A 13612-nucleotide genomic window follows, 5' to 3' on the forward strand; every position below is an offset into this window, starting at 1 on the left:
CCGGGCTGGTCACGTGAGGCGAGTGGGCGGGCCGAGGGCGGGGGCCCAACACCTCCCTCAGCGGGACGGACGAAGGGCGGGGCTGACGCAGGGCGCGCCCAGGAAGCTCCGTACGGAGGGGCCTTTGTCGCCTCCTTGGGCTGCGGAAGGTTCTGGCCCAGCCGCCGTGTGCCGGGAGGCGGAGGAACGCCGCAGCGCGTTTGCCGTCGGCGTCGGGTGGTCTTTCGGTCCCTTTTTCCCAGGATGAGCGGTTAGCGGAGGGCCAGGCAGCCCGCCCCCGCGGCGCCCGCTGGCGGCGGAGGAAACCGAAGCAGGCGCGGGCCCCACTCTAATGCCTGGGCGCCCAGGTCCTGGCCTGTGGCAGCTGCAGAGGGAACTAAGTGCATGAGCCATTGTGGCTGTGCTGCAGAGGCCAGACAGGGCCAGGCCCCCTTCCCCCAAAGGCTTTTAATCTTTAAAGCAGTTAAGTGAGAGCCTGAACTCTAGAGCCAGCCTACTGGACTTGAATCCTACTTAGGTCACTTTATGTATGATCTTGAGCAAGTCACCTAACCTTCTGCCTCAGTTTCCTCAACTACACACTTGATCTTAGCCAAAAGGCCGAGAAGCGATAATTCCCTCAACTATAAAATGAAACCAATGATTGCACGAACCTCAGGACTACAGCAAGAATAAAATGAATTAATATGTGTAAAGTGCTTAGACCTGTTAACTTTACACTAAACAATGGGAAACTGTTTGAACCCTTTGGTTTAAGCAAAGGAATGATGCTGTCAGATGTGTTTAGAAAGTAACATTCTGGCTGCTGTGTAGAGTACAAACGTTCCCTTGCCTCATGGCACTTCCTTTTTTCCTTTCCTGGTATCGAGTCAAACCATAGAATTATTTCTTTGGTCGGAGTAGGCAGCAGTCATTTTAGTAAGTAGTGAGTGTCCAGAGGCAACCACTGCGCTTGGCACATGTTTATCTAGTTGACTACCGTGGCTTTCCTGCTTAATCCTACCTAACTTTCCAACTCTACCCTTCACCCTGGGTCCTGCCTTCAGGCCTATTTATTTACTGCTAATTGTGCAATGCTCTACAAATGGGTAGGTCTTCCTTTAGGTCTCAACCATCATTTCTAAAATAGATATCACTGCTATTCCACGAGTAGCACCTGTTAGTGTCTTTTCTAGCACCTACCATTTGCTTACTTGATTTTTTATTTTTTGGTCTTGCGCCATAAAGGGCATAAGAGACGGGGGTATCACCAAGTTTGCCAGGCTGATCTCAAACATGTGGGCTTAAATGATCCTTCTACTTCATCCTTCAGAGTAGGTGGGACTACAGGTGTCTGCTATGGTGCCACCTTCTTCACATTCATTTCTCTGGCACATGATACATGGCCTGGCACATAGTAGCTACTCATTACATTTACTGAAATTGATGCCTTATATTATTGCTAAACTCTTCTGAATGTACTCCTCTCCCTTAACTGTAAACTCCTAGAGGACAGAACCCATCAAATATTAGTGTTGAATGTTGCCAGAACATCTGCTGGCTCCCTTGAGTTAGACTTACTGTCCCCTGATGTGGCCAGTGGCACACAAGAGGCACTCAATATGCATCTGCCAAAAGAATTAATGAATTCAAGGTTTTTCATTACCTGGGCCCATCCAACTTACTCCCTTCATCCTTCTAACATAAACTCTTTCTCTCTGTATACCATTTAGTAACACCCAATTATTCAACGGTGACAGTGAAAGAAATAACTAACCCCTGGTTGGGAGAGGTGATTAGGCCAGACTTTTGTCCCCTGAAGTTCATATATTCTACAATGAAGGGCTCAGGAGCAGGCTGCTTTTCTCTCTTCTCCAAAGATAATCACACACCCTTGCCCATCATCCCACTTCACTGAGGCCTCAACAGAATGCTGAATAAGACCTGCCTGACAGTTTGTGGGAAAAGACATAATATAGAGAGTAACTTCCAACTGGCCACTAGTTGGGGCTGCTTTCACACCCACAGGCCTCATCATTATCCTTGTGGGTTAGCCCCAAGGATTCCCTCACTCTTGGAGCCCATGTTTTTTTACCACTGAAATGCACTTGGGCTCTTCAAAGACCAGTCCCACGGAAACCCCACCTGGGAGTAGGAATATATTTCCCTTCTCTTGCCCTATGGCTCACTTTTCAAGATCCCACCCTCCCCTAAAATATGCCTCTTTTCTGGGTGACTGACATTGGGAATGTCCACTTCCTTTATCTTCCTGTGTATACTGAAGCTTGAAATGTACATGGCCTACTGCAGACCTTGTAAAAATTAACTGACTCACGCAAATCACTTTGCTTCCCCCAGTGCAGATATTAAGACAAGTTTCACTACCATCCTTCATTTCATGATGGAAATTTGTACAATGTGCTTCTCCTGCCTTTCGCCCTTACTGTTACATCTTCCTTCCCTTTGCCATAGCTTTTAAAGTGCACCACCTTAGGTCTTTACAGTATAGTGACATCAAATTTTAATGGCTATGTGCACATTTTGTGGTTAATCATAATCATCCTAGATCAAAGGGGAAGTCGAACTATTTCAATTATATTCATCCACAACATGTACTAACAATTAACTGGAACTATCTGGACATATACAGCAAACCTGGTGCTCTCACAGAATGGTTCAAAAATACAAGCTGTGCAATCAGGCTGACCTAGGTTAGAATCCTGACTCTGCTATTTCTTAGCTGCAGGTCTTCAGCTTTGGACCCTTGGGCAATGCACTTAATCACAGTAAGCCTCAGTTTCTCCATCTAAGATATGAAGATGATGATAAGTATCACACTCTGTAAGGATGGTTTGGAAGGTTAGAGCACAGATAACACATGTAAAGATTGGTATTTGGCAAGCACCTGATAAACATTAGCTGCTATTATATCACCCCAATGGCCGAAATGCTGGGTAACACCACTGAATCATGAGCCTTTTTGAACAATCTAAGAGGTACCTAGGGTTTGTCCATTTATTTTTATTCTTGTATTTAATTCTCCCAATTAATTATGTAAGCTTAGTTATATAACTTTTATTATATATTCTAAAGTAGTAGTAAAGGTATAATGTTCATTTACAAAATTACATGTAGTTAATTAGCACCTGTGTGACTCAGAGATAGGAATGTCAACAATTTTAGAACAGAGCTCGTTTGCATAGCACAGAAGGTTTTCACTGCTGCTGTGACTGCAGACACACATCTCAAAGCTGGCCTCCCAAATAGTGACATCAGAACAACCAGGGCGAGTTTAAACAAAAGAAAACTACAGATGCCTGTGCCCACATCCTAAAAGTTCTGATTCAGAAAGTTTGAGATAGGGCCTACAGATCCTTCTCAAAAGCTCCCTGGGCGATCTGTATGTATAACCTGGCTCTGAACAACCGATGCAGGGCACAGTCATTTCTTGATAGGATCTCAGTGGCTGCAAAGAGGGAGACAACAAAGGTACAGTATGCTAAATTTTTTTAGACCCTGAAATTACCAATCTGGTGATGGGTATTAAGGTTTACAATAAAAGTGTTTCTCCAGCATGGTCATGGCTAGAGGGAGCTGTCAGCTTTCCCCAGGTTGTGGATGGCCGTGTTATCCAGAAGTTCCATTTTCTCACTGCTTGGTCTCACGGCGTTGTTCAGCATCGCTCTAACCACTGTCTCCACAGACACAGAGTACCCACTGGCCCAAGATTTTGGTAAGGAGCCAAAGAACTTTATAAGCAACCATTCACCTGGGCGAAATTCTTGCCTATCACACAACAAAACTCTAAAGACAGAAAGAAAAGAAGAGGAAGAAATGGTAAACCATTCAAACCACAGCAGCATCATAGACCAAATCATGCCCCCTCAAAATTCGTACGTTGAAGCCCTAACCCCAACATGTCTGTATTTGGAGATGAGGCCTTTATGGAGGTAATGAAGGTTAAATGAGGTCTTAAGGATGGGATAGGACGAATCTAATAGAACTGGTATCATCATAAGAGGAAGAGACATCACAGATCACTCTCTCTCTTTCTCTCTCTCTGCACACATACAGAAGAGAGGCCATGTGCAAGTCAGGATGAGAGGCCTCACCACACATCAACCCTAATGGTACCTTGATCTTGGACTTCCACCCTCCAGACTGTGAAAAAACAAATTTCTGTTGTTTAAGCCACCCAGTTTGTGTGGTATTCTGTTACAGCAGCCCGATCAGACTAATATAAGGGGTATAAGATTTTATTTGGTACATAAAGACAGTTTAAGAAAGAAGGCAGCAAAAGCTACCTGGGGAGTTCTAGACTATTCTGAAGCTGGCACCACCATTTTATTCTTTCCTTCTAAGCAAAAAGATGTATGCATCAAGAAGCAATCCACCTCCAGCCAATTTCTTTCATACCTTAGATATCTTAGCTGTCAGCCTCTCCAAATGAAAAACTAGCTTCTAGGCACTACCAATAGTGGTATACTCTCAGGCAGTATGAATACTCTACTTACGCAGGCCGAAATACCGAGTAACGATCAAATTTTAATTCTTCAACCCTGGCTTCCACTTCTCCCTGTTAAGAAAAAAACAGTTCAGTATTTAATCAAGACTAAGCCACTTACATAAAAGCGTAAGACAGAATAACTTGAAGTTTTGAAGATAATTTGCATTTGCAGGTCTCAGTACTCATTAATATCCTTATCCAGAATTTTAGATTCCAAAGAGTCTATTAGATTCCAATAGAGTCCTCTATTGGCCATGTACATAATAGAGTTAACATAGTGGGCTGAGACTGCTGTCCTTAGAAAGGCCTGTTTGTAAGGTCGGCCCTTGGCTTGTGTCTGGGAACTTGGATTTTGGGAGTATTCCCACCATTCTCTAACTAAGGAGGGTAGTTTACTGTATGTAAACTATTTGTACAAACAATGCAGTTTATACTGAACCTGCTTTTCTTCCTGAGGTCTGTAGTTTTTGCTGGGTTGAGACTGCCTAAGTGACTAACTCTAATAAACATCCTGGACTCCTAGGTTCAGGTGAGTTTCTCTGATGGGCAACATTCATTACTGGAGAAATAAAGCCCATCTTGTGCACACTCCACTGGGAGAGGCCTCGTAGAAGCTTGTACCTAGTTTTCTCGAGACTTCATGCACCGTTGCCCTTTGCTGATTTTCCTTTATATACTTTCACTGCCATGAATCATAGCTGTGAGTATAACTATATGCTGAGTATTGTGAAACCGGAAGAGGTGGGAAACCTGCAGCTTTAAGGCCTCATGTGTCCTTGTAGGTCCTTAAGTGTGGCCTTTTGACTGAATCCAAATTTTCCAGGACAAATCCTTTTATGAACAAGGATGATGATCTTAAGAGAAAGATAAAGCTTTTCTTGCCTCCTTTGGTATTTAAAAAAAACAATCTGGAAATCAGAAGGCCGCAGATTCCCCACCCCCAATAATAAAATATCACATACTCTGGAACGTGTACCTTCCCCCAGATAGATGAAGCAACCGCAGACACTGAGAACAAAGAATACAAGGCCTGCCCAGTGCTCTGGGCTCCATACCTGGCTCCTCCCACAGCCCCAGCCAGAGTGCCCACAAAAGTATGTAGCTGATCCAGGCCCCAGAGGCAGCCTACAATGAATGCAGTTTGACATTTCATTGAATAGAACACACATTTCTAAAAATAGTTTCTAAAATTAGGTGGGATGGAGGAGTTCACACACAAGGAACCTGAGAACATAAGAAATAAATACTAGGAATGTTACACACAGTAGTTGGAGGATTTTTCAGGAGACATCATCTTTCATTCTGGGATGAACCATTTGGTTGTCATTTCTTTCCTTTTAATTGATCTAATTCATAATCCCATGCTGCACATATACAGGTCAATATCAGTGAATGCAAAGGTATCTCTCCATTTTATTGGCCTTACTAACATTTGCTGAGGCTCTATCATGGCTCAGGTGCTGTGCTGGGTCCTTTCAGATATGTTAGTGACAAAGGCTATTCATTACATAGTGGCTAATAGTGCAGACCCTGGAATCAGACTGCCTGAGTTCAAGTCCCAGCCCTGCCCCATAACAGCTGGTGATCTTACTATCATGGTGCCTCAGTTTCCACACAAATATACATAAAAGCCCTTGGAACACTGCCTTGCTCAATTAATGTTGGCTATTATTTTATTTAATCTGGAAGAGTCATTATTATAACCCAGTGAGTAGGTAATAAGCCCTTTATCTTTAAAGGAAATACTGGATATGCATTTTCTTTCCTAAAAGGTATAAATGTTTAATATTGCCGATGAGAGCAAGAGTTCTATTTGATAACCTTTTTCAGAACTCACATGTGTATTTTGACAAACAGACTTTTTTCCTTTTAAGAATCATTAACTCTAACAATTAAACTGAAACTTTTCCATTATTGATTTAAGTTTGCTGGTAGCTCACTGATCTTCACCTGACTCAAAATACTGTTTTAGGATAGTTGAGAGATGGCTCAGCTGTGAGCCATGTGAAAAAGATCTGGAAATTTCATTATCACAAGCTGATCATGAACAAATAAAATGATAAAGATGTTTACTAAAATTTTATATATCATTTACAAAAATAACATAGTTCCCAGAGTCAGAAGAGCGGTAGTCCCACTATACTTGCAGTATACTATCACTGTAAAGTCCAGCCTTAGCAAAGTGACCAGGGTGAAGAAGGGTCTAGAAATAGGAACCAATAAAAAATGGTCCCGGGATTTAAAAGTGTTATGTCTGGGAAAAAATACAATCAAGGTAGCTATAATCTCCAAATATCTTAAAGACTATAATGCAAAGGACTGGACTGGACTTGATTTAAAATTTTTAAAATGCAGAGCTGATAACAATCAGCATTTACATAGCAACAAATTTCACCTCAAAGTGAGAACTTTTTAGCAAGTGAATCTGACCAAAACTAGAGTAAGTTGACTAATGAGATGGTAAACGCCCCAGTGCTGGAGGTATTTAAGCAGAAGGTGGATGAACATCTGTAAAAGGATTTCACACTGAAAAAGTCTTCGGCTGAATGACCTCTAAGTCCCAGCTTCCCAAACTATGGCACTTGGGTGCATCCAGGAGGCATAGAGAAAAAGCCACAGTCTATCTTCCTGCAGTGTCAATTTAACTTGAAGGTAAGAATATAAAATTTTTTTAATTAAAGTAAGCAAGGATATGTATAGTACTGAAGATAGCAAAGTGTCTATAAATTTTTAACAGAGAAAACACAAGGCTCTTAAGAAAGTTGAGCTTGTAACTAGCAGACTGCTTCACACAAGATATTTCCACATCTCCAGAGAAACAAAAGCTCCTTCTTCTCAGACATTGGGGAAACTGATAGAAAAGTTTTAGAATCACTGCATTTTCCCATATGAAGTTGCCATGCTGACATTCAGGGCCACAGCGGCCACGTCTCATTCCACTGATTGCTGCACAGTTAACAGGGGGCAAGACACTAGAAATTGTCTTTCAAATCATTCCCGTTTACTAAATACATTCCTGCAAAAACAGTCCCTGTAGCCACACACACACACACACACACAAAAAAAAAAAAAAAAAGCCCCATAATATAATGCATTTAATGTCACTTTGTATTACACAGCATTTTGTATTGTTTAGTACTGCCATTAGCCATGTTCTCCAGAGTGTATGAAAGATAGAAATATGCACAAACCTTAATTTGTAGGCATAAGAAATTGCTCGACTTATCAGCTCCTACAGAGGACAGCAAGTTGAAATGTTTACACCCTCCAGCTTTTGCCAGCTCTGCAGACTTCAGCACATAATCTCGGTCAACACGAACAAATCCCTCCTGAGGGAGAAAAGGATATAAGTTATTTCCAAAAAGCGGCAAGTTTATCTTAAAGATCACTGCGTGGCTTGAGTAGCAGACTAGGTGGCCTAGGGGAATGGGGATCTAAATAAAACGCATGCAAGCAATACATGACAGTCAGGCTTAGACCCTGGGAAAGGCTCCAGGTGTCGTCCTCTGGAGACACAGTACCTGCCTCAGCAGCAAGGCCAGACTGCAATGAAAAAACAAGGATGACATTGAAGCAAGCCGCCAAACAAATCCCCAAGGAGCAAAAGGAATGAAAAGGCTGGGAAACTACTTTGAGTCACACATTTCTTTGTCTTTTAACAACTTTACTTTAAATACCTTTATGTTTTGTTTTGTTTTGTTTTTTGAGACAGAGTTTGTTGCCTGGGCTAGAGTGCTGTGGCGTCAGCCTAGCTCACAGTAACCTGAAACTCCTGGGCTCAAGCAATCCTTCTCCCTCAGCCTCCCAAGTAGCTGGGACTACAGGCATGTGCCACCATACCAGGCTAAGTATTTTTTTTCCTATATATTTTTAGTTGGCCAATTAATTTCTTTCTATTTATAGTAGAGAGGTCTCACTCTTGCTCAGGCTGGTTTTGAACTCCTGACCTTGAGCAATCCGCCTGCCTTGGCCTCCCAGAGAGCTGGGATTATAGGCCTGAGCCACCACACTAGCCACCTTTGTCTTTTATAACCTCTGTTTTTTGTTTTTTTGTGTACGAACTCTAACATGGTAGAGTCTCAAAGCATGGTTGAAGACGCTCCCTGGGGACTAAGAGGGCAGTGTCTATTTAATTTACAATTGTTGTGTATGCTTTACAACACACCTTACATATTCGTAAGGAATTCATACTCCAATTTTTTACAGATAGGTGTATAGTCAAAAAACTGGCGACACCCAATCTATATTCAATTCAGTGAGGGCGATGGCTGGGTCTTTATTCTTAACTCTTATCTGGGCATCAGCACATGCCCAGCAGTGGTAGGTGCTCCAGAAATATCTGAATGAATGAATCAAAGTCCAGTGGAAGCAGAGAAAAGGAAAATACAGTCATAAGAAAACAGAACTAAGTGGCAATAAAAGCAGGAGGGAGGAGGAGGATGCAAATAACAGAATATAGAGCATTTCCAGGGCCTATCAGATAAACATGCAGCTTCACCCAAAAAAGGGTGAAGTCTCCATGTAGCCTCCTGGGACCACCATAAATTTTGGCATCCTCAAATTCAAGACAGCTGAAGAGAAGTCTACAGTGTTTTGAAACAGTATTTCATAGGAAGTCCCAACTTTAGAATGAAGTCTTAGAGCAGTGGGAATTCCAAATCTGAAGATGGAATTACGGCCCCAGTGATTTTTTTTTTTTAAATAAAAATTTGCTCTGCAAAGGTTATTGAATCTATATGTTCTATTTGATATGAAAATGTTTATCCTTCATAGAATGTTAGAAGTGGATAACCCATTAACTGCCATGAGAGTTGTATTTAACTCACTCTAGTTTTGACCTGGGGATGAGTGAAATATACATAAAATCTTACTTGTTGATGTTCTTATTGTTACAATTAATATTGACAATTTAATTCTAAAAATGTGGATTAAATGAGTAGAAGTCAATAAATTTCACTTTACTATTTATGTTTACCTTTACATTACACTCTAAGGTTTTCTTCTATTTTTGTCATAAAACACCGTGGCCCCAAGGAAGAGTTTCTGGGTTTTCTGTGTGGCAGTCAATGTGCTATGTAGGTAGGGAGCAAAGTCCAGTGGTCAGGTGAACTGCCCAGTAGGAAGTGAGAGAGCTAAGAGCAGAGTGCAGACTCTTAACTCTCTGAGCAATGCTCTTTGCACTGTACCCAGGTTCCTTCTTATCCCATACTGTTTCTAGCTGAGGAAAATAATCTGTAATTGTGGTTGGCAGAATAATGGCGTCTCAAAGATGTCCATGTCCTAATCCCTGCCCCCTGTGAATATACTGAGTTACATGGCAAGGGGAAATCCCATGGCAGATGGAATTAAGGGTGCTAATCAGCAGTCCTTAAAATAAAGAGAGTAGTCTGGATTACTAGTAGTGGGCCCCATGTAATGACAAGGGTTCTTAAAATAGAAGAAGGAAGCAGAAGAGGAGGCTAGAGTGATGCAAAGTGAAAAGGGCCTTGAGGATGGGAAGGGGACCCTGTGCCAAGGAAAGGGGTGGCAGCTAGAAGCTGCAAAAAGTAAGGAAACAGATTCTCCCCTCCAGGCCCCAGAAGGGAACACAGCCCTGTCAACACCTTGATTTCATCTCAGTGAAATCTGTGCCATACTTCTAACCAGTAGAACTGTTAAGACGATGAGTTTGTGTTGTTCTAACCGCTAAGTTGGAGGTAGTTTCTTAGAGCAGCAATAGGAAACTAATACAGAATTCAGTTTTAAAAGAACAGGCCCAAGCAAATTTTTTAAACGTTCTATTGAAGTATATCATAAAAGAAAAGTCAACATATTGTAAGTACAGAGCTCAATAAATCTTCATAAACTGAACATCCTCTGCAACCAGTTCCTTGATCAAGAAACAAAACATTACTATTACCCTAAAAGCCTTCCTTACCCTCCTTTCTCATCACTCACAAGTCCATTTTTAACTATATCCTCTACCTGCAGGGCAGTGCTATTTTTCAGCCTCACTTTACACCTTAGTGTTTTCTGTCTGACTTTTTCTACCTTAATTTATAGGTAATATAAACTTACTTCTTTGCTCAAGGGTTGTCAGTCTCTCCTTTTGTGGGCATACTTTGATACTCGGTCCTAAACAACAGGCTTGTCAAACTATCCTATATACTGCTTCAAATTCATATTGTTGCTTTTTAAAAGCAGTATAAAGCAAACCAATTTTAACACTCAGCATTAAAATACTGAGAGAGAGAGAGAGAGAGAGAGAGAGAGAGAGAGGTGATGATTCTTTTCAGAGCCATTCTGCAATTGAGATTTTGAATGTGCTGAAAGTATGCCAAGAAAAACCACCCAGAACTATGTAGGAAATTCTAAAACACTGAATTCCTCTTCCGTATCTATTTCTTCCCCTCACTCCCTTTCACCAGAACTCTGATTTTAATAACAGGTTGATTATTCCCAATTAAATAACACCGTTGACTAGTGAAATAAATTCAGTTGTGGTGGTGGTGGAGTTCTAGCACAAGTGCTTGGAAGGGTTATTACAGTTGTCTCAGTTAAAATGCTTTTTCTTTCATCAGCTTCTTTAAAAATAAGGGAAAGGTTCAACCAATCACAAGTCTCTAGACCGACGCTGTCCCTCTCACTTAATCCAGAGCCAGTAAAGGGATAATTTGATTAAACTGAGACCCTAATTTATTTGGCTTTAGTTCTGGATCAACCTCTCCTTAATAGAGTGCCGTCGTCTCCAATTGTGTGATGAAAATTAAAGTGACATAAATACCATGGGACTTTTTCAATCTGATTAGGCAGTGAAGGCACATCAATACCACCCCAGCCATCAGACTCTGGCGTCCTTCCTTTCACCGGCCTGGCTGGCAACTGACAACGGCTCCTTGAAGGAGGAGCACCCTCGCGGTCGCGGAGACCCCCACACTCAGCCCATCAGCCCTGCTCAATGGGCCCTGTTGACAAGGTGCCCATACCTTTCTCCATCGCTGTTCTCTGCACAAAGCTAAATATTGTTTTATTAGCAATCAATGGCTGTTAATCCAAAACGATGTCACAAATCCTCTGAGCTGATTATAAATAGGCATTTTTCCAAGCACACTAAATTTTGAATTTCACTTCAGTCACCCTGATGGCGTGGCCTTTTAACTGGTGAATGAAACTCAAAAGCAAAAAGGTCAACAGCTTTCAAGGACTTAGAAATCAAACTTAAGCGTGGGTCCCTGGTCACTGACTAGGAGATATCAACGCACCAAATTTCTTTGGAGCAAGGAAGATTCCATTTACACATGGAAGGAGCCATCCTTTAAAACTTCATTCATGCACTTTCTTCTTCCCCAACAGCTCAAAACAAAGAACAACAGAAAAACTAAGAAGCTACTCCATACCCCAGAAACACAATTTTTGGAAAAACCGTACTTAGTGAAACTAACCATATGGCAAAAGAAAAGACAGACATCTCTTCTGAGAGTATTAAGTCCATTATGTTTTTGTGTCTTTATGATTCCACAGCCAATGCATCCTACTCTAAGCTAGGAATCAGAGTTCCCTCTAGAGAAAGAAATTAAGTTCTCATTATAAATTTCCTTCCCCAGCACTCACTTGAAAGAATAAACATAGTGTACCATGACTCAGTAGAGATATTCCCAAAGGCTCCACAAACATCACAGGAAACAAATTCTCCAATTACTCGTTTTAAGTCTTATTAAAATCCAAAGCTCTTAAGTATTTCTTCTAATCTTCTTTACCAATGCTTGTAAACTAGGAACACCACTCTAGCTTCAGAACAACTCATCCTAACAAGGTACAGTATTTCAGTGCTCACTGATAAAACAAGTGACCAAGCTGGAATAACTCAAGGTCATGGGGTCCTTTTCCAAAAAGGGAGGGTCTGTCATTCTGTAAATGGTACCACTTAGCTCTATTTCTGCTTCAAATTCTTCAAGCTAACCAGCATACTCAAGGCTCCACAGCTACCTGGCATCTAAACAGGGCCTGTGATCTGGGTCCCCTGAACCATCTAGGACCTCTCCACTTCACAAGCCCCCTTCCAGACATCTAATTAAATAGATTAGAACAGCAGTGGGCAAACTTCTCCTGTAAAGGATCAGATAGTAAATATTTTCAGCTTTGCAGGCTTCTGTTGCAATGACACAGCTCTCCCATTATAGCACAAATGCAGCCGTAGGTACTACATAAAGTGATGAGCATGGCTGTGTTCCAAGGAAACTTTATTTGTGGATATGAAAATCTGAAGAAAGCTAATAGACCTGTCCCTAGTGCCAGTTTCAACAGACATCTGGGTAGACTAAATTTTATGGGTTCAATTGTATCCCCTGCCATGCTTATGTTGAAGTCCCAACCCCCAGTATTTCAGAACATGATGTCATCTAGAAATATTAATAAGATCATTGCAGATGTAATAATTAAGATGAGGTCATACAGAATAGAATGGCCCCTAATCCAAAAAGACTAGTGTCCTTATAAAAAGGGAAAACGTGGACATGGACACAGGCACACCAGGAAAACGCCATGTGAAGAGGTACAGACAGAAGGCAGCTACCATCAAGGAGAGAGCCAGGGGACAGAGCCGTCCTTCACAGCCATCGCATGGAACCAGCCTGATACCTTGAGCTCTGACTTTTAGGCTTCAGAACTGTGAGACAATAAATTTCTGTGGTTTAAGCCACCCAAGTTATGGTACTTTGTTATGGCAGCCCTGGCAAACTAACACACTAAAGCTGGCTACCCAGATGATTTCAACACTGAGACAGAATTTCTTGAAGTTTCTCTACTGGAAATGCAGATTGATAAGGCAAAATATGGTGTCTAAGTTATAAAACAGCTACTGAATGACACTAGGCTTGCCACCAGCTTTGCAGTACCTATCTGATGAACCACCCAGTGTATTCTTCTACAGAGGGCTGCTGACCCCGAATACCAGCTGGGAAAAGCTTGGAAATCCACAAGCTCCCTGCAAACAACTATTGTTTCTGAGCCTCTTGCAAACTGTCATATTTTTTCAACTGCTAAAGTTATCACAACCTCCAAACTTTATATTGTACCTAATCTACATTTGGTTTTTTTTTTTTTAATTCTTTCTTGTGGATGTGTCAGTTTACTTTCTGCACAATCCTC

The 13612-nt window shown here is 41.6% G+C and overlaps 1 protein-coding gene across 2 annotated transcripts in view; it reads right to left on the reverse strand.

The window, feature by feature from the left end:
• Nucleotides 1–3469: 3469 nt before the first annotated feature.
• Nucleotides 3470–13612, reverse strand: part of LOC142861013 (protein HTATIP2-like) — a 39347-nt gene continuing 29204 nt past the window's right edge. For both annotated transcript variants that reach the window (XM_076002099.1, XM_076002098.1), the window contains exons 7-9: nucleotides 7678–7815; nucleotides 4494–4555; nucleotides 3470–3783 (exon numbers count right to left, since the gene is read on the reverse strand). In XM_076002099.1, coding sequence (XP_075858214.1) covers nucleotides 3564–3783; nucleotides 4494–4555; nucleotides 7678–7815 — 420 coding nt within the window. In that variant the 3' untranslated portion in view covers nucleotides 3470–3563. The remainder of the gene's footprint in view (nucleotides 3784–4493; nucleotides 4556–7677; nucleotides 7816–13612) is intronic.

Source organism: Microcebus murinus, chromosome 4 (genome assembly GCF_040939455.1).
Source record: "Microcebus murinus isolate Inina chromosome 4, M.murinus_Inina_mat1.0, whole genome shotgun sequence".
In the NCBI taxonomy this organism is placed as follows: domain Eukaryota; kingdom Metazoa; phylum Chordata; class Mammalia; order Primates; family Cheirogaleidae; genus Microcebus; species Microcebus murinus.